This window comes from Sycon ciliatum, chromosome 2 (genome assembly GCF_964019385.1).
Source record: "Sycon ciliatum chromosome 2, ocSycCili1.1, whole genome shotgun sequence".
Lineage (NCBI taxonomy): Eukaryota > Metazoa > Porifera > Calcarea > Leucosolenida > Sycettidae > Sycon > Sycon ciliatum.
The window spans coordinates 14,448,233-14,472,894 of record NC_088644.1 but is presented as its reverse complement, the minus strand read 5'-3'; the positions used below and the strand labels follow the sequence as shown (position 1 = coordinate 14,472,894).

Genomic DNA, 24,662 nt, shown 5'->3' with positions numbered 1-24,662 from the left:
TCAGTTTTCCATTTTTGTTCTACATGTATATGTACTAAAAAAGTAGTTGACGAGTTTAAACAACCGACGAGGAGACAACAGTCGTAAAACAGCAATGAAAAATATCAATTGTGCACTCATAACCATGTATAAAACAATTAAAATGAAACAATTCCAGAACGTTTTCTCGTGACTATCATCAGTGGAACATCGTCACATAGTAAGAATCACTAAAACAACCAGTTATATAGCTAGAATACTGTAAAATCCATATATATAACGAAGTGCTAACTCTAACGAGTTAACGAGGAGAAACCTGTCGTTAAAATAGAAATCGTTATACAGAAATCGATACATATACTGTCCTATTGAGCGTTGAGAATGAGTGAGAATCGTTACCTTTGGTACACGTAAACTAGTCACTTCTGGGAAATCGTTATATATGCGCCTTGTTAGAATAATGGCTTTTACAGTAATATGAAAGTCTGCCATCTACAAGCATTTGGTGTCCAGTTCGGATCGTTGTAAGTTGTTTGACGATTCCCGGTTTAGTGTTATTTGTTGCGCACGTTTCTTTAAGCAGTTGCAGGTGTTGGAAGCTGTTTATATTCGTACACGTGACCCTGTGCTATGCAAGCAAAAAGAAAATGTTGTAGCACTCACACTTTTCAAATAATACACACTCACCAGTAATGTCCACACGCACTCACAGCTGCCACATTCATCTACTGCTTCCACTCTCAGATCCACTGCATAAGTTCACACTGCACGCGTTATGCATAACCCCGAGCTGCTGCATTCTCACTCTTCTTTTCATATTATTCTAGCTATATAAAACTGGTTGCTTTAGTGATTCTTACTGTGTTACGATGTTCCACTAATGATAGTCACGAGAAAACGTTCTGGAATTGTTTCATTTTAATTGTTTTATACATGGTTGTGAGTGCACAATTGATATATTTCATTGCTAGTTGACGAGTCGCCGGACCTTTCAGGTAATTTTGAGGAAGCGAAAGATCATGGACCTGCTCTGAAGCAAGGATCATCCCATTCGTGAGAAGTGAAAGGAGCTGAAACTCACAAGCTGAATCCACCACGTCCCCAACCACCACCCCTATTGGTGTCTTGCTTTTATACCAGAAACACGAACGACAAAACCGGAAACACGATCATAGAGGTCTTGAAGGACTTTTTGCCTTCATCAATACCTCGTGCGTTCGGCCGTGGGCGCAGGCTTCGGCACTACGCACCTTGCGCCCTTGGCCGTACACACTCGGCCTTGGTTCAGCCATAAAGTCCTGCCAGATCTCTATGATTGTCTAAATACAGCCCACCAAGGGCACACAAAATGCCAGAGAGGCCAACAATCGGCCCACCGAGGGTCAATCATCTTTCCCGCTGGGGGCCGAAAGCATACAGATTGTCCTATGCACACAAACGGTCACCGAGGCCAGCAAACTGCCCACCGGTGGCCGGTATCATCTTTCCAGCGGAGGGTACACAAACAGCCACCGAAGTTTCACACAACTGCCTGGCATCACGCCTCACACCATACAGACAGAATAGGCTGCCCATCCTTCCCCCCCCCCACCCGAATGGAGAAACAAATGCCAAAGTAAAAGAGTGGGAGGGAGGGAAAACAGCGTCTTGACAAGCTAACTGCAAAAGTCCGCTCCTTTCGCACCAACACAGATCGACAAGACAAGTCTCCAAATTAGACGCCTTACCTACGATTGTCCGTAAACTTTCGTCACACTACACTTTATTTGGGCTTGTGTACATGTTAATCGGGCAGTAAAGGGTTCAAATGCTCTTGGGGTGCTTCTGAGTAACAAGATGTATACGTGGTATTGAATGTTTAACAGGTATCAGCTGTCCACAACCAGATTCACTTACCAATGGTAAATCCAGACGTACAGGTGTGAGATACCAGGATACAGTAACTTATGAATGTGATACAGGATATTCCATGGTGGATCATCCAACTCGTACTCTGACAGCAACGTGTATGGCAAACAAGCAGTGGTCTTCTCGGAAACCTTCATGTGAACGTAAGTGATGGACTATTATCACTCTTGCCGTCTCCTCATTCACTCTCCTTCTCCTCCCCCCCCCCCCCCCCCCCGCCCACCCCCCAACCGCACTAAGCAACGAAGTACACCAAGTAACCATGTTTTAGCCCCAGCATCCGCAAACAAGCAAGCAGATCCAGGTGCACCCGCACACCCTCTGGGGCACTTGCATGCACACAGAGCCCCCCCCCCCACACACACACACACACATAGCCCCCCCCCCCACACACACACACACAAACACACCACTAGTGTACCCATAGTCACGCTCACGGACACCCACACAGCGTTCCACTCACTTTAGCATGCATTAGCCCCATCCCTCACGCAAACAAGTCAACAAAGAGGCATCTTTGGATTGAGGAGTGCTGGTTTTGAAACAACTGGTTTGAAGCTCAAAGTAGAGCTGGTGTTAGCTCAGAGCAGAGCTGCTGTTAGCTCAGAGCAGAGCTGCTGTTAGCTCAAAGTAGAGCTGCTGTTAGCTCAAAGTAGAGCTGCGGTTAGCTCAAAGTAGAGCTGCGGTTAGCTCAAAGTAGAGCTGCTGTTAGCTCAAAGTAGAGCTGCGATTAGCTCAAAATAGAGCTGCTGTTAGCTCAAAGTAGAGCTGCTGTTAGCTCAAAGTAGAGCTGCTGTTAGCTCAAGGTAGAGCTGCTGTTAAGTGTTAGCTCAAAGTAGAGCTGCTGTTAGCTCAAAGTAGAGCTGCGGTTAGCTCAAAGTAGAGCTGCTGTTAGCTCAAAGTAGAGCTGCTGTTAGCTCAAAGTAGAGCTGCGGTTAGCTCAAAGTAGAGCTGCTGTTAGCTCAAAGTAGAGCTGCTGTTAGCTCAAAGTAGAGCTGCTGTTAGCTCAACGTAGAGGTGCAACGCTAAATGGATGTAATATAGCGCAAGGCAGAGCCGCAGCAAATAGCTAGATAACACCAGTTGTGAGAGTGGACCCATGAAACCAGCACTCCGTTAGCTAAGCACTATTGACGCACAGCAAGGGTCAATTAATGTCAGCACGGGCAAGCATTGCGCAGCTAGAGTTCAGTAGCTCATTACTCACCCGAGTTGGGGATCATGGCATCCATGGCACGGCAGCAAGCCGGGACGATAGCTGGCGCTATGCGCTTGTTGTAGTCTGGATGTAGCGTAGACACGCATCGCTCTTTCCACTGACCTGCCACTCGGAAGAAGGAGTCGGGAGCACTAGCCATAGCAGCGGTGGTGGCTGCACCAATGTGGACCGAATGCCCGGAGTAGTTCGACTGGGATGGTACACCGGCCGCAGCGACAAGAGACCATACTGTTACTGTGAATGACTGCCTGGTCAGCTGCTGTCTGTTCGAGAGTACGAACAAGAGTTGCTCCGGTCCCTCGCGACGAGTGACAGATGGGTAGCTAACAATGGCACGGACCGGGCAGTATGGCGGTACAGACGGGCCAATGTCACTAGTAACGCCTTTACCGAATGGGTCCGTCTTGGATGAAAGCAGGAAGAGTTGCAGGCGTCCGTCACCAGGGGAGCTAGTACAGCCCCGTGTGATGCCATTAGTGAATTCAGCGCACCGAAGAAATCCAAAGAAGCAGCATGGCGGCTTGGTAGAGCAGCTTGTCATGGCCATTCAGGATACTACTTTTTCGGCGTGCATCCGCCAGGTGTCGTAGGATTGGCATAGTTATAGGAAGGCGAGGGGTGAGTGCAGCCGTACCATGGCATCGCTGGATGCCCTTCAACACCCTCTTCAGAAGCCACGCATCTACTAAGGGGCCGGCAAACCCATTCTCAAGGTGGGCTTTATGCACCGCACTCGCATACACAGATACACTTCAGGGCACGCTGATCATAGTTCACGCATGAATGTGTGTCCAGGAACGATGACTCGGGCAGCAAAAGTGAGCTTCCCCAGGAGGGACTCGAGTTGACGCTGGCCGATGCTGCGCTCGCTGATAGTAGCCATGAGTGGCACACGGATCTCGGACAGCTTGTCCTCTGGTAGCCGAGCTTCGTGGCGCTCGCAGTCTAGGACAATACCAAGGAAGGTCAATGATGGTGATGGCCCTTCGAGCTGGGATGGAGCAAAGAGGAGTGCCGAGATACGTGAACGCCCGGAGGGGGATGGTGAGTTGCTGGTTGGCTGCAGCCAAACCAGTGGAGATATCGAGAAAGTCATCGAGGTAGTGAAACCGGTGATCCATAGCAAACTCGTGCTGCATGATCCAGTTGACTGCTGTGGCTACTGAGTCAAAGACGGCTGGGCTGGAGCGGAGGCCGAAAGGCAGAAAGCGCTCGTAGTAGTAGGAGCCTTCCCAGCGAAGTCCTGACGGCGGACTGGGATCTGCCGAAATGCACTGCGTACATCGAGCTTGGACAAATACACAGGCTGTGGGCATGACATGATGATGTTGATCGCGTTGTCAATGCTCGCGTAGTGCAGAGAGAGCGGCTCGGCAGGAATGCTGTCGTTCGCACCGGTGCCTTCCGGACTAGACAGATGGTGGATCATTCGCGGCTTGCCGTTCTTTTTGGGGATGGCACCAATACCAGAGCGGCGCATGAACTGAAAAGGAGGTGACGGAAATGGGCCTGTGGTCTCCCTGCGGGCGCAGGAAGCAGCTAATTGCTCGGATATAAATGCCGAGTGAGTGAAAGCCAATGGTAGATTATTAGAGAAAACCGAAATGTCGTGTTGGCCGGCAGATCCAAGAGTATAGCCACGGCGCAGGCCATGGAGAACATACGCAACACATGATTGATCTGAGTGGTTACGTAACAGGCGGCCAGAGTGGTCAGCTAGCAGTGTGGTGTCTGCAGAGTGTATAGGAAAGAAGCTACGTACCGAGTCAAGCGATTCAGTAGCCATTCTGCTAGGAGCGGCGGGGTGGCCGATTGGCTCCGCGCTGCTGCTGGTTGCACATGATGCATAGGTGGTCCTTGCCACACTGGCTGCAGGTGTGGGAGAAGCGGCACGACGACGAAGAACAGCGACCTCCATTGAAGTTGCGGCAGATTTCTTGGCCGTCGCTGGTATGGTTGCGACCACTGGAGGTAAATGCTGCTGGCTTCGGGAGGAAAAGGACACAAACCGCTCCTGGATGGACCGTCTTACATTGAGCGCATTTTGGGTGTGCATGGCCTGTGACAGCTATCTGCCATAGGTTCACGTCGATGGTGTCCAACCTCTTCATGCCTGGTTACTGGGCCACGAGCATCCGCAGCTGGCGGTCGTACTCTAGCCACGCGCTTGGGAAGAACTGGCAGTTAGCAGTCAGGATCAACTGCTGGTACGCAATCAGTTCAGCAGTGCGGTGTAGGGCAGCAGCCGTGATAACAGACATGTATGTGGTCCATGCCTCGAGCCGGGTAGCTACATGGCAAGCAAGATTTGTTTTTCTTTTCCGCAAAAATGGGCTGGTGCCATTTGTGATTACGCAGCAAAACAAAGCGCATGACGTCAGTCTTGAATGCAGTACAAAGCAATGCAGTGCAGTGTGTGCGCTAGTTCGGATTGTTGCTAACAAGTACTAGCACAGCTAGTACACCACAAACACACAATGGACACATTGGGTTGGGTGTTGCCATGATTGCTTTCGAACAACTAAAATATTTAAGAATTATTATTGTGCAGACTGTGTTAGCATCTAGCGGCTGGTGGAGGGTAAGTCCATGCCATGCTGACAATTCTGTCTGAAAAACAAGGAGTACTGAGACATTCAATGACTTGACACCTAGCTCCAACACATCTCTAAGGCGCAAATCTACAACCTTTATACTTGGAAGGCTCAGTTTCGGAGGTTCTGAAAGGTCCAAGAGCACCAACCAGTCTTACTAGTTTCGTCATCATCCAGTAACTTTCGGCATCCTTTGTTGCCATGGGACGTAGCTTCGTTTATAGAGTGTTTTGGAGATATGGCGTGATCATTGCTAACAATGGTACGAAAGTAATCCCAGGAAATAGTAGAACAGGTAAAACCGGAATATGTGTAGCCAGTCAGCAGGAAAGCAGAATGCGCGCACGGTAAAGTCTGTAATCATTCAGAAAGAGAAAGAAAGACATGGAGAGAAGAAGGACGGGGAGCCCGCTGATAAACGTCATGCTTACAATGTACGTATATGAGGGTCACGTTGAGGAGCCCGCTTACCCAACGTGCCATTGCTCAGCGGCTTCTTATTGGTAAGTTATTCCCAATGGAACACAGTTGAAAAAGCGGTCAAGTGCTCACATGTACACTAGACACCTGGTCACCATGGTCGCGCTGGCCGGCATTTCCCGCAGGTTACAACTTTTACAGCCTGTTTGGGAGCGTTTCTGTCACGTGAGTTTAACCTTTGAACCTTTGAGTTGAACCTTGGTGTGAAAGTTGTATCCTGCATGCATGGTGATCAGGTGACTAGTGTGTCCATGAGGGCCGAACGCTGCATCGCAGGCTTCTCGGACCAAAACCAGACGACTCCGGGCCGCGCCCAAAAGACTACAACATATGGGCCAATCACGTTCATCCGTGCTTTTATAAGAACAAAATGGCGCTTTTAGTGACTTTTTGCAAACAAATCCCCATCTAGTATGGCGCAGTCAGCCAGTTTCGGTGGGAGTGTGCGAGTTCGATTGGGAAAAAAGGAGGAAGGGAGCGTCTCAACTTCCTCGGACCAAGACCATTCGACTCAGCACTTCGAACACTACAACTGGTAAAAATTTGTTTTTAGGCTATCTTCTCCGTATTTGAAGAAGAGGTTGGTGCGGCTTTGGCGATAGTTCAACACACATTTCTCCTTATTTGGCATTGGGAAAGACATATACAGTGAAACCTGTCTCAGGCGACCACTCAATGGCCGAGAAAAATTGGTTACCTTGGCCAGGTGGTCTTCTTATCCAGGTTCAGTGGGTCATGTGACCATACTCACTTCGTATACATGTGATAATTGTATCACTTTGATCAGTGTATCACACTACACACACCTATGCATGTGTGCCTGAGCCACGGTGCCTGAGACCTGTGAAGTGTCGTGCATGCACCATGTACATCTACATTGTAGTAGTCACACCTCCTGCGCTGATGTGTAGATCTACCATGCATGATGCACAGTGCAATGTGTTGTACATTTACATGTCTAAGCAGGGTGCAACGCGGTCGAGGGTGGGTGGTCGTCGGTCGCGTTGAGCGAGTGGTCGCCTTATGCGAGCTGTTTTGAATGTGAATGCGTACAGTAAAGTCGGATAAAAGCCGGGCTTATAAGCATATAAGCCGCTTTCTGCATCAGGCTTGTATGCAAACCATGCTTATATGCACCACTGATATTTTTGCCAGGCTTGTATGCACATAGAAGCCAGGCTTCTACGCACGACACGCGTAGATCTACCACTTACTACCGGTATGGCGGCAGTTTTACTATGCACCGTAGATAGCGCATGCACTCTTGACCTACCCGATCCGCGCTTGCATAGAAGCCAGGCTTCTACGCGCGACAGGCTTATATTATGCATTTGACCCGTTTCATTTTCAGGCTTCTATCCGCGATGTGCTTGTATGCAAACCCGGCTTTTATGCGCGACTTTACGGTAAGTGACAAAGGAAAATGGTCGCCATGGTCAAGTGGTCGCCATATCTGCGTTGTCGCCATTCAAGGTTTTGCTGTATGTACGTCGTCAACCCCTAGGCGACATTTTCAATATAGAAGTCTTTAACGCTGAATGGGTTTGGTGCGAAAATTCGACATTGTGATGTTCGACAAATGACCGAAGAACGCCGAACCGAAATTCGGAATGCAAACTCTCACTATTGTAGTACCTGCATCTACGCAATCCACACCAGTCCAAATGAACGCTGGGAAATGTTACGGAAGATAACTGAACGAAAACGTTCAGTACTAAAATTTCTTAGTGTTCATTTGGACTGATGTGGATTGCGCAGACACATGTACTACATGGAAAGATTGAATGATTGTGTAAAGATGCATGCCTGTGATGTAAGAATAGTACCAGGTAAGGACCGGCTCGTTTTGGGCTACGTCGCACTGCCCGCCGAGGGAAAATCATCCAGCCCGTTCTGGGCCAATCACATACTGCCCGCAGAGGGTGGTACAAATTGCCGTCGTGGCCAGCAAACCGCCCGTCGAGGGCTAAACCAGCGCAAAGTCCACCGAGGGCACACAACATGCCACCAAGGCCAACAACCCGCCTACAGAGGGTTAAATCATCTTACCCCTGGGGGCCAGAAGTATACAGCTTATCGTGTGCACACAAATGGCCAACGAGGCCAGCAAACCGCCCACCGTGGGCCTTCATCATCTTGCCTGCCGAGGGTACACGAACAGCAAGAAGGTTCACACAACTGTGTGGCATCACGCCTCACATCATACAGACAGAATAGGTGGACCATTTGACCCCCACCCCAAGCGGAGAAACAAAATGCCACAGGAAAAGGGTGGAAGGGAGGGACAAACTGCATCTTGACAAACTAACTGCAAAAGTACGCTCATTTCGCACCAAGACCGCTCGACAAGACATGTCTCCGAATTAGACACCTTACGTACGATTTTCCTTAAACCTTTGTCATGTCACACTTTATTTGGACTTGTGTACTACCTCCGACAAGCGAAACTTGGCGCGTTTTTTTGTTGATTTTTTTGTGTTGGTACCACAACTAACTTCACAAGGCTGTGAGGAACTCGTAGATCTACGACCTACTTGTAGCTCCATGCAACCGGTTGCAGGTAGCCAAGCGACGAGCTGTTGAGTGGCACATGGCTCAGAGGCAAGCCAGTCTCTCGTGTACCAGCAAAACAGTGCGCGCGTCCCTTCTGCGAAGAAGAATCGTCGTGCTTTCGCGTTGTAATGGAAACCAAGGAGTTCTCTCTCTCTCTCGACTTGGTCATTCCGCCAGCACAGAGTCCATACGTCCATTCCAAACAATCCTAGCGTCTTTCAATAGCCACCAGAGCGATGCGTCTCTGGTGGCTAAGGAAAATCGCCGGGAATTCCTGCAGGCAATTTTGGGCAGTTGGCGAGAATACCCGGCAAAACAATTCGAGTCCAGGCGCTTGTGGAGGTGTTGCACAGTTCTTAGCACGTCAACCAGGATAGTGGCGGCGGAAACGACTACCCTCGACACCGTGGCTCCAGCACAGCACACAGGAGCGACATCGAGATTTTCAGAGCGATTACAATAGAGGTACTTGCTGCAACAGAATCCGCTCTAGTCGAACTTTGGTCTCAAAACAGGAACAATTCTTCTCCAGACGAAACTGTGATCTCTGAATCAGAGGAGAGTGATTCAGCCGAACAGATGTCTCTAATGTCCTTGTTGACCAATACAAAATTGAATTTTGGTGAGTCAATCTTTAGTTTTGATTGTAAAGTGAGAGTTATTTCTAGTAATTTGAAGTAAAAAACGCGCCAAGTTTCGCTTGTCGGAGGTAGTACATGTTAATCGGGCAGTCAAGGGTTCAAATGCTCTTGAGGTGCTTCTGAGTAACAAGATGTGTACGTGGTATTGAATGTTTAACAGGTATCAGCTGTCCACAACCAGATTCACTTGCCAATGGTAAATCCAGACGTACAGGTGTGAGATATCAGGATACAGTAACTTATGAATGTGATACAGGATATTCCATGGTGGATCATCCAACTGGTACTTTGACAGCAACGTGTATGGCAAACAAGCAGTGGTCTTCTCGGAAACCTTCATGTGAACGTAAGTGATGGATTATTATCACTCCTGCTGTTGCGTATCGGTTCTATTAGAAAGAAAGACTTTTCATAGCTCATTTTTGTTGTGGTCCTTTCGTATATTTTGGTTTGTTTTGCGTTCTCCTTTTGACTCTGTTGGACTGTTTCGGTTGCATGTGTAGTTTTTAAATGAACCAAGGAACGCTTACGTTATTGTCATGCGTTATGTTTTGTTTGTGTGCATGCTCATATGCTGCCATCATGTTTGTCTTTTTCTTCAGTTTCCAGTGTACCTCGTCGTGTCCGGTCTTCTTGTTTGTCCGTCTCCGTCTTGTTGAATAGTTATGTAAAACTTTAGTTAAGTTTCGTTGTTGTGTGTGGCGGGTCGGATGGGCAGGGAGGCTGGGCCCCTGACGCCTGGACAACATGTGCGGGTGCACAAAATTTGGCGATCACGCGATGATAATCAGGGAGACGAGGAACTGGCAGGAACTCCGGTGCGAAGGAAAATGCATAGAGAAGAAATAACCAAAACGACGTCGTCTGAGCTGAAGGCGCTGAGCGAGGAAAAGTCTGCGAGGAGTGGCTGGTTCGTCGGAGCTGAATGCGCTGAGAGCAGATGAAGATGGATAAACATCTGCGAGGAGTTGCTGGTTCGTCGGAGCTGAATGCGCTGAGCGCAGGGACGTCCCGCGAGGTGGCTGGTCAAGATGAGGTTGGTGTGACGGTTCGTCGGAGCTGAATGCGCTGAGGGCAGATGAAGATGGATAAACGTCTGCAAGGAGAGGCTGGTTCCTATGACAAGGATGGGGCGAAGGAAAACGCATCGTGAACAAATAACCCAATGTGAGTGTGAAGCGGAGTTTGGAAGGTGCTCCTGCTGTGATGTGGTTGATTAGTTTGATTTGCTGTGATTTGTTGGTATTAGTCTGTTTTGCTCGATTTTTTTGATGAGTTTGATTTGTTTGTCCCTGGTCGGACGTTGATTTTCATTGTAGTTTGTTGGCGTATCGATTGTGTATTTGTTTCTATTTTGCCTCTTTTTAAGATTGATTAGTGCGCTTGCTGCGTATGGCACAGTGTTCGCGGTCCTCGTATACCTCGTAGAGCCCTGAAAAGGTCTTTGGTGGGGAATATGTTGCGTATCGGTTCTATTAGTAAGAAAGACTTTTCATGGCATAACGGTTTTTGCCTAGGTACGCTTCTAGACTATAATTTTGAAATGGACTGTAGTTGGTATGTGGCAGCTGATGGGACAGAGAGACTTTTGCTCCCCGAGCTTGTGTATGTAAAATTAATAGTGTTTTCTGGTTTGAGGGAAAGAGACAAACGGGAAAAGTCTGAAGAAAAAATTGACTGTCACTACAAATAGTGTTATCAGCACACGAAGCACAGCAGCCATATAATTTCGACTAGGCCTTTCGTACCATTACTCTTCAAGTCGAATAGAATGGTGATTAACATTTACAAGGTAGCAAGCAAGTCTTTATAACCGGCACTTTGGTGGTCAGAGCATTGGCAAAAATTGCACTTGAAAAATAGCGCTAGTGGTGCCAACAACATATTTGGCGGTCAGAGCATAGACCAAATAGAACTTAAAAGATAGCGCTAGTGGCGCTAACTACACAGTGAGACAATGAATATTACCAGTATAGTATCAGACAACAGTGGGGACCACGGTACTACAATGTCAAAACAGTGACAACTTTCACACATACTTCTTTTGCGCGCACAGTTCAGGCTTCAGCTTGGCAATGTACACTGTCTCCAGCACAGCAAGGTGAGAATTTTGCGCGAACGCGCTTGAATCGTGAAGTGAGAGTGGGTGCCATGTTTGCAGGCTTCGCTTAGGCAGGCTGGTGACGATGTCAGGTGACGGAGTATCGCCGAGTCCTTCTCATTATTGTCATTGTCCGTTGGTCCATTCCTGTGGTAGCTATTGTGCATCGCCGTTGTGCCGCTGGCGACTTCTCTGCCAGGCGAGGAGAAGGCCTAGTCGAAATTATATGGCTTCTGTGCTTCGTGTGCTGATTTGCTTTCCTCCAACCAAAAACCTATCAAATAGTGTTTTACGTCGACCATGACGGCTCACTTTGAATTGCAGAACGGCTGCTCCAACACGAACTCTAAAACCAGAAAAATAATAATGGCTACAATTCCCAACCATACCACAACAAACTGATCGGCTACATCATTGTAATGCAAAAAGTTTCTATCTGTCCGAATACCATGCATGATGAGCTAAGCAAAAAAGCATAGCATAGGGCCCTGAGCGAAATAAATAATTTTTTTCTTTGCATTCGAGGGTAGTACGACACCGTCTACCACCTTGATGACCTAGGCATAAAAGCATAGGGACGTTAAAAAAATTTCATTTCTCCTATTTTTTCTAGACATAGCCTAGGATTCAAACCCGCACTATTGCCGTGCATGCATTCCCCCGATACACTTCGCATACATACTCATTCTTCCAAGTTGCTTCACGTTATGATCTTGCATTTGAAAGCCCTATTTTATTGTGGCCAGCTGTCTTTGATGGTACGTAGAGGACAGGTACCGGATAGCGCCAGGCATATGGCGACGGCACACGGGACAGGTACGAGATAGCGCCAGGCATGCCGATGGCACAAATAAACAATCAAACAAACACGAAATTAAAGCTATGTGGACCCTGGCTAGCGCCAGACGTTACTGAAATAACGTATTTTGCATAGCTACGGGAATAATGATAATAATCGATTCAGTGATTGTGCAAAGATGCATACCTGTGACAAAATAGCAGTCCGCATAAGGACCGGCCCGCTGCGAGCTACGCCGCACTATCTGCCAACAGCTATATCATTCTGCCCGCTCTGGACCAACCTCATACTTCCCACCGAGGGCACAAAAGGGGCCACCTTGGCCAGCAAACCGCCCACCGAGGACCAAACCAGCTTAAGTTTGTTTTACCGTACTGTTTCTATGGTTGTAGCCAATGAGCGATGTTCCCGCGGTGGCCTTGATGAGCCGATAAAGCCCATCGTCAATGGATATGGAAAAATACTGTAGCAATAAAGCCCGTCATCAATGGCACCCCGTACTCTGTCAGCCTAGCTCGGCAGGGGTCTATGGCAGTTTTTCGTTGTCAGCTCAGTTCGCATCTCACATTCGACTGTGAACATGCTCTGGTACCTGGAAACAGCCTGTCGAAAAACGGCAACATGAAAAGTGTCTACACATCGTGATCAGTTTCCAACTCAAGTTATGGTTGTCGCGAGTGGAGATTACGATAGTTTTGAATAAGCGAAAGAGAATTTACCTATCTATCTGCTCAGAAGCAAGCTGAAATAAGTGGCAGACATCACGATCAGTTTTCCATTTTTGTTCTACATGTATATGTACTAAAAAAAGTAGTTGGCGAGTTTAAACAACCGACAAGCAGACAACAGTCGTAAAACAGCAATGAAAAATATCAATTGTGCACTCATAACCATGTATAAAACAATTAAAATGAAACAATTCCAGTACATTTTCTCTTGACTTTCATCAGTGTAACATCACATAGTAAGAATCACTTAAACAACCAGTTATATAGCTAGAATACTGTAAAAGCCATAATTATATATAACGAAGTGCTAACTCTAACGAGTTAACAAGGAGAAATCTGTCGTTAAAATAGAAATCGTTATACAGAAATCGATACATATACTGTCCTATTGAGCGTTGAGAATGAGTGAGAATCGTTACCTTTGGTACACGTAAACTAGTCACTTCTGGGAAATCGTTATATATGCGCCTTGTTAGAATAATGGCTTTTACAGTAATATGAAAGTCTGCCATCTACAAGCATTTGGTGTCCAGTTCGGATCGTTGTAAGTTGTTTGACGATTCCCGGTTTAGTGTTATTTGTTGCGCACGTTTCTTTAAGCAGTTGCAGGTGTTGGAAGCTGTTTATATTCGTACACGTGACCCTGTGCTATGCAAGCAAAAAGAAAATGTTGTAGCACTCGCACTTTCAAATAATACACACTCACCAGTAATGTCCACACGCACTCACAGCTGCCACATTCATCTACTGCTACCACTCTCAGATCCACTGCATAAGTTCACACTACACGCGTTATGCATAACCTCAAAGCTGCTGCATTCTCACTCTTCTTTTCATATTATTCTAGCTATATAAAACTGGTTGCTTTAGTGATTCTTACTGTGTTACGATGTTCCACTGATGATAGTCACGAGAAAACGTTCTGGAATTGTTTCATTTTAATTGTTTTATACATGGTTGTGAGTGCACAATTGATATTTTTCATTGCTAGTTGACGAGTCGCCGGACCTTTCTGGTAATTTTGAGGAAGCGAAAGATCATGGACCTGCTCTGAAGCAAGGATCGTCCCATTCGTGAGAAGTGAAAGGAGCTGAAACTCACAAGCTGAATCCACCACGTCCCCAACCACCACCCCTATTGGTGTCTTGCTTTTATACCAGAAACACGAAAGACAAAACCGGAAACACGATCATAGAGGTCTTGCAGGACTTTTCGCCTTCATCAATACCTCGTGTGTTCGGCCGTGGGCGCAGGCCTCGGCACTACGCACCTTGCGCCCTTGGCCGTACACACTCGGCCTTGGTTCAGCCATAAAGTCCTGCCAGACCTCTATGATTGTCTAAATACAGCCCACCAAGGACACACAAAATGCCACAGAGGCCAACAATCGGCCCACCGAGGGTCAATCATCTTTCCTGCTGGGGGCCGAAAGCATACAGATTGTCCTGTGCACACAAACGGCCACCGAGGCCAGCAAACTGCCCACCGTTGGCCGGTATCATCTTTCCAGCGGAGGGTACACAAACAGCCACCGAAGTTTCACACAACTGCCTGGCATCACGCCTCACACCATACAGACAGAATAGGCTGCCCATTTGACCCCACTCCCTCCCCCCCCCCCCCCCCGAACGAAGAAACAAATGCCAAAGTAAAAGAGTGGGAGGGAGGGAAAACAGCGTCTTGACAAACTAACTGCAAAGGTCCGCTCCTTTCGCACCAACACAGATCGACAAGACAAGTCTCCAAATTAGACGCCTTACCTACGATTGTCCGTAAACTTTCGTCACACTACACTTTATTTGGGCTTGTGTACATGTTAATCGGGCAGTAAAGGGTTCAAATGCTCTTGGGGTGCTTCTGAGTAACAAGATGTGTACGTGGTATTGAATGTTTAACAGGTATCAGCTGTCCACAACCAGATTCACTTACCAATGGTAAATCCGGACGTACAGGTGTGAGATACCAGGATACAGTAACTTATGAATGTGATACAGGATATTCCATGGTGGATCATCCAACTGGTACTCTGACAGCAACATGTATGGCAAACAAGCAGTGGTCTTCTCGGAAACCTTCATGTGAACGTAAGTGATGGACGATTATCACTCTTGCCGTCTCCTCATTCACTCTCCTCCTCCTCCCCCCCCCCCCCCACCCCACCCCACCCTCCCCCAACCGCACTTAGCAACGAAGTACACCAAGTAACCATGTTTTAGCCCCAGCATCCGCAAACATGCAAGCAGATCCAAGTGCACCCGCACACCCTCTCGGGCACTTGCATGAACACAGAGACCTCCCCCCCCCCCCACACACACACACATAGCCCCCCCCCCCCACACACACACACAAACACACCACTAGTGTACCCATGCTCACGCTCACGGACACCCACACAGCGTTCCACTCACTTTAGCATGCACAAACACACAATGGACACATTGGGTTTGGGGTTGCCATGATTGCTTTCCAACAACTAAAATATTCAAGAATTATTATTGTGCAGACTGTGTTAGCATCTAGCGGCTGGTGGAGGGTAAGTCCATGCCATGCTGACAATTCTGTCTGAATGACCAACCAAAATGAATCAGCAATGACACTCTGTACGAGCGCTGCGGAGCTGCCGCTATCAGTGAGATGATCCCAAGGCAGCACTACTGTCTCGCTGGCCATATCTTTTGTTTGGTCCCAACTGCTCCTCCACAGCTGGCATTGGATGTGTATCTTTGCTTGCCCTACGATGAGGGCACTGAATGGTATAGAGGCCAACCTCGGACAACTTTGGTAGCGGTCTTACAAATGGATTTCAAGAATATGCTCCTCAATAATAGTCGATTGAGTGATTATGGTAAAAAAAAAACAAGGAGTACTGAGACATTCAATGACTTGACACCTAGCTCCAACACATCTCTAAGGCGCAAATCTACAACCTTTCTACTTGGAAGGCTCAGTTTCGGAGGTTCTGAAAGGTCCAAGAGCACCAACCAGTCTTACTAGTTTCGTCATCATCCAGTAACTTTCGGCATCCTTTGTTGCCATGGGACGTAGCTTCGTTTATAGAGTGTTTTGGAGATATGGCGTGATCATTGCTAACAATGGTACGAAAGTAATCCCAGGAAATAGTAGAACAGGTAAAACCGGAATATGTGTAGCCAGTCAGCAGGAAAGCAGAATGCGCGCACGGTAAAGTCTGTAATCATTCAGAAAGAGAAAGAAAGACATGGAGGGAAGAAGGACGGGGGAGCCCGCTCATAAACGTCATGCTTACAATGTGGGTATATGAGGGTCACGTTGAGGAGCCCGCTCACCCAATGTGCCATTGCTCAGCGACTTCTTATTGGTAAGTTATTCCCAATGGAACACACTTGAGAAAGCGGTCAACGGTAGAAAAAGTCGTAGGAGTAGGAAGCAAGTTTTTAGCTCCTGCCTTTCCTTTTATGGAATAGCCTTTCGGCCACTTTTGTAAGTATAGGTGGACCTGGAACAAGTCCCAGCCCTAATATGGTGGAGAACTCAAATATGGACCTGGCCTTGCTGCTGGATGGGGAGATTCGTGACTTGGCCAAAAAGTCAGGACTTGCAGGTGTGGACTCATTGGCCCGACCGGACCTTGTACTTCAACTTCGCGCCATGGACATCGGCAAATCAGGTATGCCAGCGCTAGTAAGCTCTATCAGTGCACTGTCCTCGACTATCACTGCATTAACTGTGGAAATGGTTTCCCTCAGGGAGGACAGGGATAGGGAAGTAAGAGAAATGAAAGCAACCATTGATGGCCTCGTGGCGAAAATGATACACCTTGAGGAAGGCGGGAGTCCAAATCTGATTGCACAATCTACAACCCCGAGTACCACGTACAGTAGTGTAGCTAGTTCAGGTACTAGAGGGGCTGGGGTGAGGGAAACCGTCACTCGGACTCCCCCCAACGCACACTCGCTCTACCAGCCGTACCCGCACTTCCCAAACATCGACACATGTACACCAGACCTCATCACGCACTGAAACACCACCGGCTGCACCAACCAGATCAACATTGGCTACAACTAGTACAAGTGAATATACGGGAAGCAGTTTGGATGGCTGGGCCGAAGTTGTACGGCGTCGGGTCACGTCCCGGTACGTGGAGCCTGTGGTCCCAGCAAACCCCAACATCCTCACAGGCGTAGAAAAAGTCGCGAAATCTGTGTTCTACGTGGGCAATGTCCACATGGAGTGTAGCGCTAACGCAATCACTGACTGGTGCAAGGACCGTGAGGTTGAGGTGCTCAATTGCAGTATTAGAGAATCCCGGACCTTTGGTACAGCATATGCACGACTGACTGTCCTAGCGACGGATGAAGGCAAAATACTCAGTACAGGATTTTGGCCGGCAACAATTAGCCACACCGTCCGTAAGTGGCGCTTTGCCGACGGTACCAACGTGACTGAACGTGGTGGTGATAGTCCCTCGTCATAATCATGTTGTCTATGTCTTCCCTCAACTTGCATGCTACCCCATTCTACCCCAGATCAGAATCCGACCTAACGCTGATAACCATGAATTGTCGGTCTCTCGTCAATAAATTAGCTGAACTTTCGATTGTTCTGGAGAGCACTAAGCCGAGTATTGTTTGCCTCACGGAGACCTGGCTGTGCCCATCTATTTCCGTGCATATACCGGGCTATTCCTGTTTCAGAAGAGACAGACCAGCACACGAGAACAGAAATGCACACTCTTTCACTAGAGGATATGGTGGTGTCGCCGTGCTTGTCCGGACTGATGCTTTTCAACATATTCTCCACAGACCCGACCTGCAGCGTCAGGGCTGTGAATCTGCCTGGGTGGAAGTTAAGTCTCAATGCACCCCTAACCCATATTCTTGTATGTTGCATGTATCGACCCCCTTCCCAAACGGTGGAACAATTGTCCTTCTTCTCGGATATGCTGGACGATGCTATACAGTTCTCTTGCTATGACGAGTGTGACTTCTTCCTGACGGGGGATTTTAATGCCAAACATAATGATTGGTGCTCTTCTGACTCCACCTCTACAGCCGGTACCAGCCTACAGACAGTTTTTTCAATGCTTGGGCTCCAACAACTAGTGAGTTTCCCAACATACACTTCATCACCGGGTGCCAACTCGTGTCTTGACTTGTTGGTAACCAACAAACCCGACATGTCCTCTCAGTCGACCACGCAGCTCCTCTTGGCACATCTGATCATCTGCAGGTTTTTTGTACGCTCAACTATGCATCGTGCTCGACGCCACAAGCGAATGCTAAAACGTCCCTCCATCCCCAGGCTCAGTACAGGTATAAGCAAGTGCTTACCCGTGTCTGGCAGGTTGTGAATGAAGACTTGTCTAGGTTGGACTGGTCACTACTTCATCGGCATTCTGATGTTGATGATGCCATTGTCCTGTTTGATGCTTTACTACAGTCAGCATTCCATCGTCATCTGCTGCCTTACAAAGTTATTCCGCAGACAGGAGACTACATTAGGCCTCATCCTACTATGCGGGATGCATCCCGACCCTGGATCACTCCGGACCTCAAGTGTGCTGTGAAACTGAAGCGAGATTTGTATAGCATTTATAGGAAGTATCCAACCAGTGAAAACTTCATTGCCTTTAAGCGCAAGCGTAACGAAGTGAAATGTTTGTCACGTACCCTCCATCGTCAGTATGTACAGTCGGTTCATGCCACCCTGTCTTCCCATGATCGCCCTAGTCTCCATCAATTTCTCCGCCATCTCCGTGATGGACTATTTGCATCCTTGCACGTTGCAGCCGAGCAATTAATATAATATTAGTTAACATTCTACTCCCCATGCTAGAGTATAGAGTAGACACACCCGTGTGCAGGACGTGACACACCAAAAGACAAAAGAGTAAGTTTGGAAGAATGGGAATGTCGGGCAGAGTAGCTGGCCTCAATTGAGTGCGCGTTAACGAATCGTGTGGTCAACCTACCGAGGGCAGGAGCTGTATATGACCAAGTGGGTCGGCCTGAGCTGAGCAGGAGCGGTTTGTGACCCATGCGAGTTGGTGGGTCGGCCTGCGTTGAGCAGGAGCGGTTTATGACCCATGCGAGTTTTATAGTAGTGCGCGAGAGGCCAGTTACAAAGGAGTGCCCATGCCGACATTCCCATTAGGGCGAGAGGAGATAGCGGGTGATAACAGCCAATATAGATGGTAAGTATGTATTGCACAAGAGCGTTGTTCTAGAGGCATAAAGTCAGGCTGATATTGTGGAGTAGGATCAACAGAGAACGCTATCTGCATCCTAAGTGAATGTCTTTGCACTTACTCAGTGATCGGCTGGACCATGGTGTCAGGCCGCTCCGCAGCTGTAGGAGCAAAGGTTCTGAAGGCATCCATCTTGTCCCGGGACAGGGCATCAGCGATGGTATTGGAAATTCCTGGCAGGTGCGATGCTCGGATCAGGAAATTGTGCTTCACACAGATTGAGTACAGGGTGCGGATGAGTGCCATGACTGCAGGAGACCGGCTCGTGCCCGTCTTCAGGCACTCCACGACAGCTTGGTTGTCGCACTGAAACTCCACACGCAGCCGCAGCCACTCGATCCCCCATGTGGCGCATGCCGCAAAAATGGCGAAGAGCTCTCCTTGTAGGTTATGCTTAGTTCCAGTTGCTGCGGGGGACCAGTCACCTCTGAACCAGCGCCCATTGAAGAAGGCTCCAAATCCAATGGTGCCACTTGCGTCGGTTTGCATCTGGAGGTCGGCGCTGGGCATCCACTTCTCCAGCAGGAAAAATGACTTTCCGTTCCATGTTGACAGAGTCTGGTGCCACCAGCTCAGGTCGCCCTTGGCTGAGGCTGAGAGGTGCAGCATTCGGTGAGATGACATCTCAGATGTGGCCTTGTCGAGGTCATACAGGCGGCGTAAGAATGTACGGGCGGCAGGAATTGCTCTGGAAGCGAACGAGAGGTGGCCCAGGAGTAAGGCAAGGTCGCGTTTGGGAATGCAACTCTTGTCGAGGGTGGTAGAGACTAAACGACGTAGGGCCAGAAACTTGGACCGAGGCAGACGCACTTCCAAGCGATCGGTGTCCAGCTCCAAACCGAGGAAGTTGAGGACAGTGGAAGGGCCCTCAACTTTCTCTGTGGCGACAGGTATGTTCAAGAACTGCAAAAAGTCCAAGAGGATGGCCTTGTGATTGGCCGCCAGGGAGGAGCTTGGTGGGCAGATGTCGAGGAAGTCATCGAGGTAATGCATTACGTCGGGCAAGGAGCCGACATGGACAAGGACCCAGTTGATAGCCGTTGCCAGCTGGTTGAAGATGAATGGTGAGGAGCGGAGACCAAATGGAAGGACCTTCTCGTAATAGTACATGCCGTTCCTACGGATGCCGAGAAGATGCCAGTCCGAGGGGGCGACGGGACACAGGCGAAATGCATTACGGATATCTAGCTTTGTCAAGAGGGAGCCCTTGCCAAGGCGCATAATGGCGGCAATTGCGGTGTCCACGGAGTCGTAACGCAGGCTGAACTGCCCGCGCGGTATAGCATCGTTGACATTGCTGCCATCGGGAGACGACAGGTCATGTATCACACAAAGTTTTCCATTGGACTTCGGCACAACACCCAGACCAGATGTCTGCATGCACAGAAAGGGTGGCTCCGGAAATGGACCTGCTGTTTGCCCAGCTTCACAACATTCGGTCAAATAGGAAGAAACATACTGCATATTACGGATGGCCGACAGGTGATTGGGAGAACTATGAACACCAGATAAACCAGCAGAATGGCCTATCGTGAAACCGTGACACAACCCATGCAATACAAAGTGAAAGAAGGAGTGATCAGAATGACGGTTAAGGAGCCCGGCTAATCGGCTAACATTGACGGGAGTCTCCACAGAATGTTTACGGAGCAGACGCTGAGGTGGCGGGCTGTCCCCTGCCACATTTGACTTCTGGGTGCTTCCCGCGGCATTGAAGGCACACGTGGGCACGATAGCAGAATGAGTTGTTGTACTGGTCCCTGTTGAAGTTGCGGCAGATATGCTTCCCAAGATGGGTTGGCGCGCTGGACTGCGGCGGACCTCCACTCCCAGCGCCGGCGGATGGAGGCCCTGGTCTAAAGGGCCACCGGGCCTGGGCCACTGGGTGCACCAGAGAACAGCGTGAACATGGCGGGCGACCACGGCTGGTGAATGACGACTGCCACAAATTTGAGTCGATGATAGCCCAGTCGTACGACAGTATGTACGCGCGTGCGTGTGTGTGTGTACGCACGCGCATGCGCGCGCGTGTCTGTGCAAGCTGTTGAAAGGTGTAATCCGAGCACAAGTTGCTATGTCTAACGTAGTTTGTTTGCTATCCTCGCTTCAGCATTGGGCAGGTGTATGAGTGTATGTGTACACACGTGTGTGTGTGTGTGTATGTGTGTGTGCGCGCGCGTGCTCGTGCCCGCATGTGTGGGTTCGCACGCAATGTTGATCTGGGTTATGCACATCTTCCCAAGATTGCACTGTGTGCAAGTGCATGCAAATGTCTCATGTATGGATGTATGCACGTGCATGTGTGCGCGCTTGTGCAAAGTTAGGTGTGGAAGGGGGGGGGGGAGGAGGGGCTCACGATGCTGGCTCTGTATGCCTCTCCTCTCTGGTGTCCGCAAGGACAGTGTGGCAATGGCTTTACAGTACAGGAGTTGCATGTGAATGCGCATTTGTGAACCGTATTTGAGACACAAAAAAGAATTGCCGAGAGAGCATGACAGTACACTACATGTATATCGTATGTGTGCACGCCTGCGTGTGTAGATGCATATTGCCCTTCATGCGATGTTTTTCTGGAGTCTGCTGCTATCAACGCAAGTGACAACCAGCAAAAGCATGCCCATTGCAGTGGCTGGTCTTCATGCTTTTATTTACACTAAGTCCTACTATGGACTAGTAGTGTTACAATGATGCGTGCATGAAGTGCGTGCCTGTGGGTGGGTGTTTATGTGCGTGCGCACGCACGCGTGTGAGTGTTTAGTGTGCCTTATTTTGAATGCCTGCTTTCACATTATTCATGTGCCAGTTTCATGGTCGAGGTTGTTATGAAACCTCGCTGCCTTACATGTACATTACTCGTATATCAATGTGCTAGGACTGAAGGCTGCATGACATACATGTAATGATACATGTACCTTACCAAGCACAGACTGTCTGGTATGTCCAAAAGAGGTTGCAGCATGAAAATAACTTGTTCTGAAATAATATTACCATACTACCATGTCATTGGTAGTGATATTTAGTCAAGAAGGCAAGAATGGTCAGATTTTCTAAAAATGTTTTTTCAGAATTTGCCTAAAAATATTTTGATACCTATAATTATTGTTTGGTAGGGGCCTAAAGTGCCTGGTGACACCATCAAAACTGTCCATTATCGGTTTCCTTGGGGCTCAAGGATCACAGAAAGCCACAAAAATCAATATGTCTATGGACAAAATGTTGCTGGCTGAACCATTACATTTTCACAATTCAGCACCCGGTGGAAATTTCGGTAACCCTAATTTCGAAAAAGTGGCTCGCCAAGGGCGAAACCAAGACACAGTCTATCTTGTGTAGCCAAGATACCTCCAAATGTGGTTCTGAAACATATGATGAAGAAAATGCTTTGTATCCTCCTTCAGGAGGCTTCTTTGGGTCAAAAACCAATTTTTTACCATTTTTTGGCGAAAATCAAGAAATTGCACACACACTAAATACATCAAAATACCTCTTATATGCCTGGTGACCCTACCTAAAAACTAAACCAAATTGAAGAAGAGACATCACTCCACCATTCTATGCATAAAAAATAGTGTTGAAACGATCTCACCGGATACTCGTTAGCTCGCTCGCCAGAAACTCGGCTCGTTTGTGCGGCCAGCTCGTTTGCACTAACGAACACCGTACTCCGTACACATGGCAGTACATGTCGACCAGGGAGTCGTAAACTATTTTACGACTCCCTGGTCGATCGAAAGTCCAGTCCCGCGCAAAGTGAAAATCACTCGCAGTTACAGGTGACTGTATGCCTGCACGACACTTGAGTTGTTTCAGTTGTCGTTGCAGCTTTGGTGGACTCTACTGATGTCATGTTCCGCATCTGCTGACCTGTCGCAGGATATGCTTCGGTCACCTCTCCATTCGAGTGAAAGTTACGCTCAGTCGTTTGGAAGTTTTCTCCCGCGATGCAGCGAAGACCAGGGCTACTTGCAATCTTTGCAAAACGGTCTATTCTTACAAAGGCTAATCGACGACGGCGCTGAAAAGACATCTCGACACCAAACAGCAGTCCAAAGTGAAGCAGCAGCAACCCCAAATGCCGGCGGTGATAATTGAACCAGCTGAAAAAATCGAAGTACAAAATATATAATACTTCGAAAAAAAATTATTCAAAAAAATAATCATATTTGCCACATCAATGAAACTCGTTAGCTCGCTCGATAGCTTGCTCGTTAGTGGAACTGATCGCTCGTTTGTTATAGATACGCTCGTTTCAACACTAATAAAAAACAGGGTGTCCATGGACCTTATATTTTTACTTCTTTAGGTGTGAGCCTCCTTAAGGTGGCTCCTACCCCTCGGGTCCAAAATTTTTTTGTTTGAAACGTGGCTACAAACGATTGTACTTTGTTCCGTTGGATATCTAGTGTACGGAGACAAATTTTTATCAAGTTCTACCGGCCGGTTTCACTCTGGGGAGGGGCCAAACATAGCATACTCACAATTGCCAATTTAGGCCAAAAAATACCGGAAAACCACTTTTTTAGCCGTAGCACTGGTAGTTACCCCCTTTTTCTTGATGTCCAACATCAGGACAGTAGTATACTTGCTAAATATCAGCATAAACTGTAGAAGTGGGTAGAATTCTGCTAGAAGGTGACCTTTTTTCTCATTTCGGAATCATCCCATTTCAGCGCACACGTCCCACATATTAGCCCCGCCCACAAGTATTTGACACTGGACTTGCCCTGTATTCGATGGTTATGCTATCATAACCTAATAATGGCACTGTGTAGCAAGTTTGAGCAGGTTCTACCGAAGGTAACTCGTGAAATAAAACTTTGAAGTTTCAAGTAATGCCATATTTCAAGAATCAGCACATTGCACTGGGACATTGTCCAACGCCTTAGAACCCCTGACTCCACCATATGACAGATACGTGTCTTACAATAATTGATTGCAACATCTTCCGAACATAGTAGTAGAGCTTTGGATCAAGTTTTAGCAGTTTCCACCGAAGCTAACTACCAAAATAGAACTTTGAAGTCGCTCACATACTAAATGCCATAGCTGAGCATGTGCATTGAGTGTATGGTTTAAAGGTTTTCACAACTAGCTCCAATGCGGCAGATACGTGTCTTAAATTACTTGATTGCAACATCTTCAGAACATAGTAGCAGAGCTTTGGATCAAGTTTAGACAGTTTCTACCGAAGCAAACTACCAAAATAGAACTTTGAAGTCACCCACATACTAAATGCCATAGCTGAGCATGTGCATTGAGTGTATGGTCTAAAGGTTTTCACAACTAGCTCCAATGCGGCAGATACGTGTCTTACATTACTTGATTGCAACATCTTCAGAACATAGTAGTAGAGCTTTGGATCAAGTTCAGACAGTTTCTACCGAAGCAAACTACCAAAATAGAACTTTGAAGTCGCCCACATACTAAATGCCAT

General features: G+C 47.9%; 1 protein-coding gene across 1 annotated transcript; it reads right to left on the bottom strand.

Moving 5' to 3' along the window:
* Positions 1-19,285: 19,285 nt before the first annotated feature.
* LOC135810389 (uncharacterized) lies at positions 19,286-20,608 on the bottom strand. Its single transcript, XM_065323882.1, has one exon. The coding sequence runs from the start codon at positions 20,606-20,608 to the stop codon at positions 19,286-19,288; it is 1,323 nt and encodes a 440-aa protein (XP_065179954.1).
* Between the last annotated feature and the right edge of the window lie 4,054 nt (positions 20,609-24,662).

Coding starts and splice junctions, on each gene's coding strand:
- LOC135810389 (XM_065323882.1), bottom strand. CDS start 20,608: ATGCAGACATCTGGTCTGGGTGTTGTGCCGAAGTCCAATGGAAAACTT.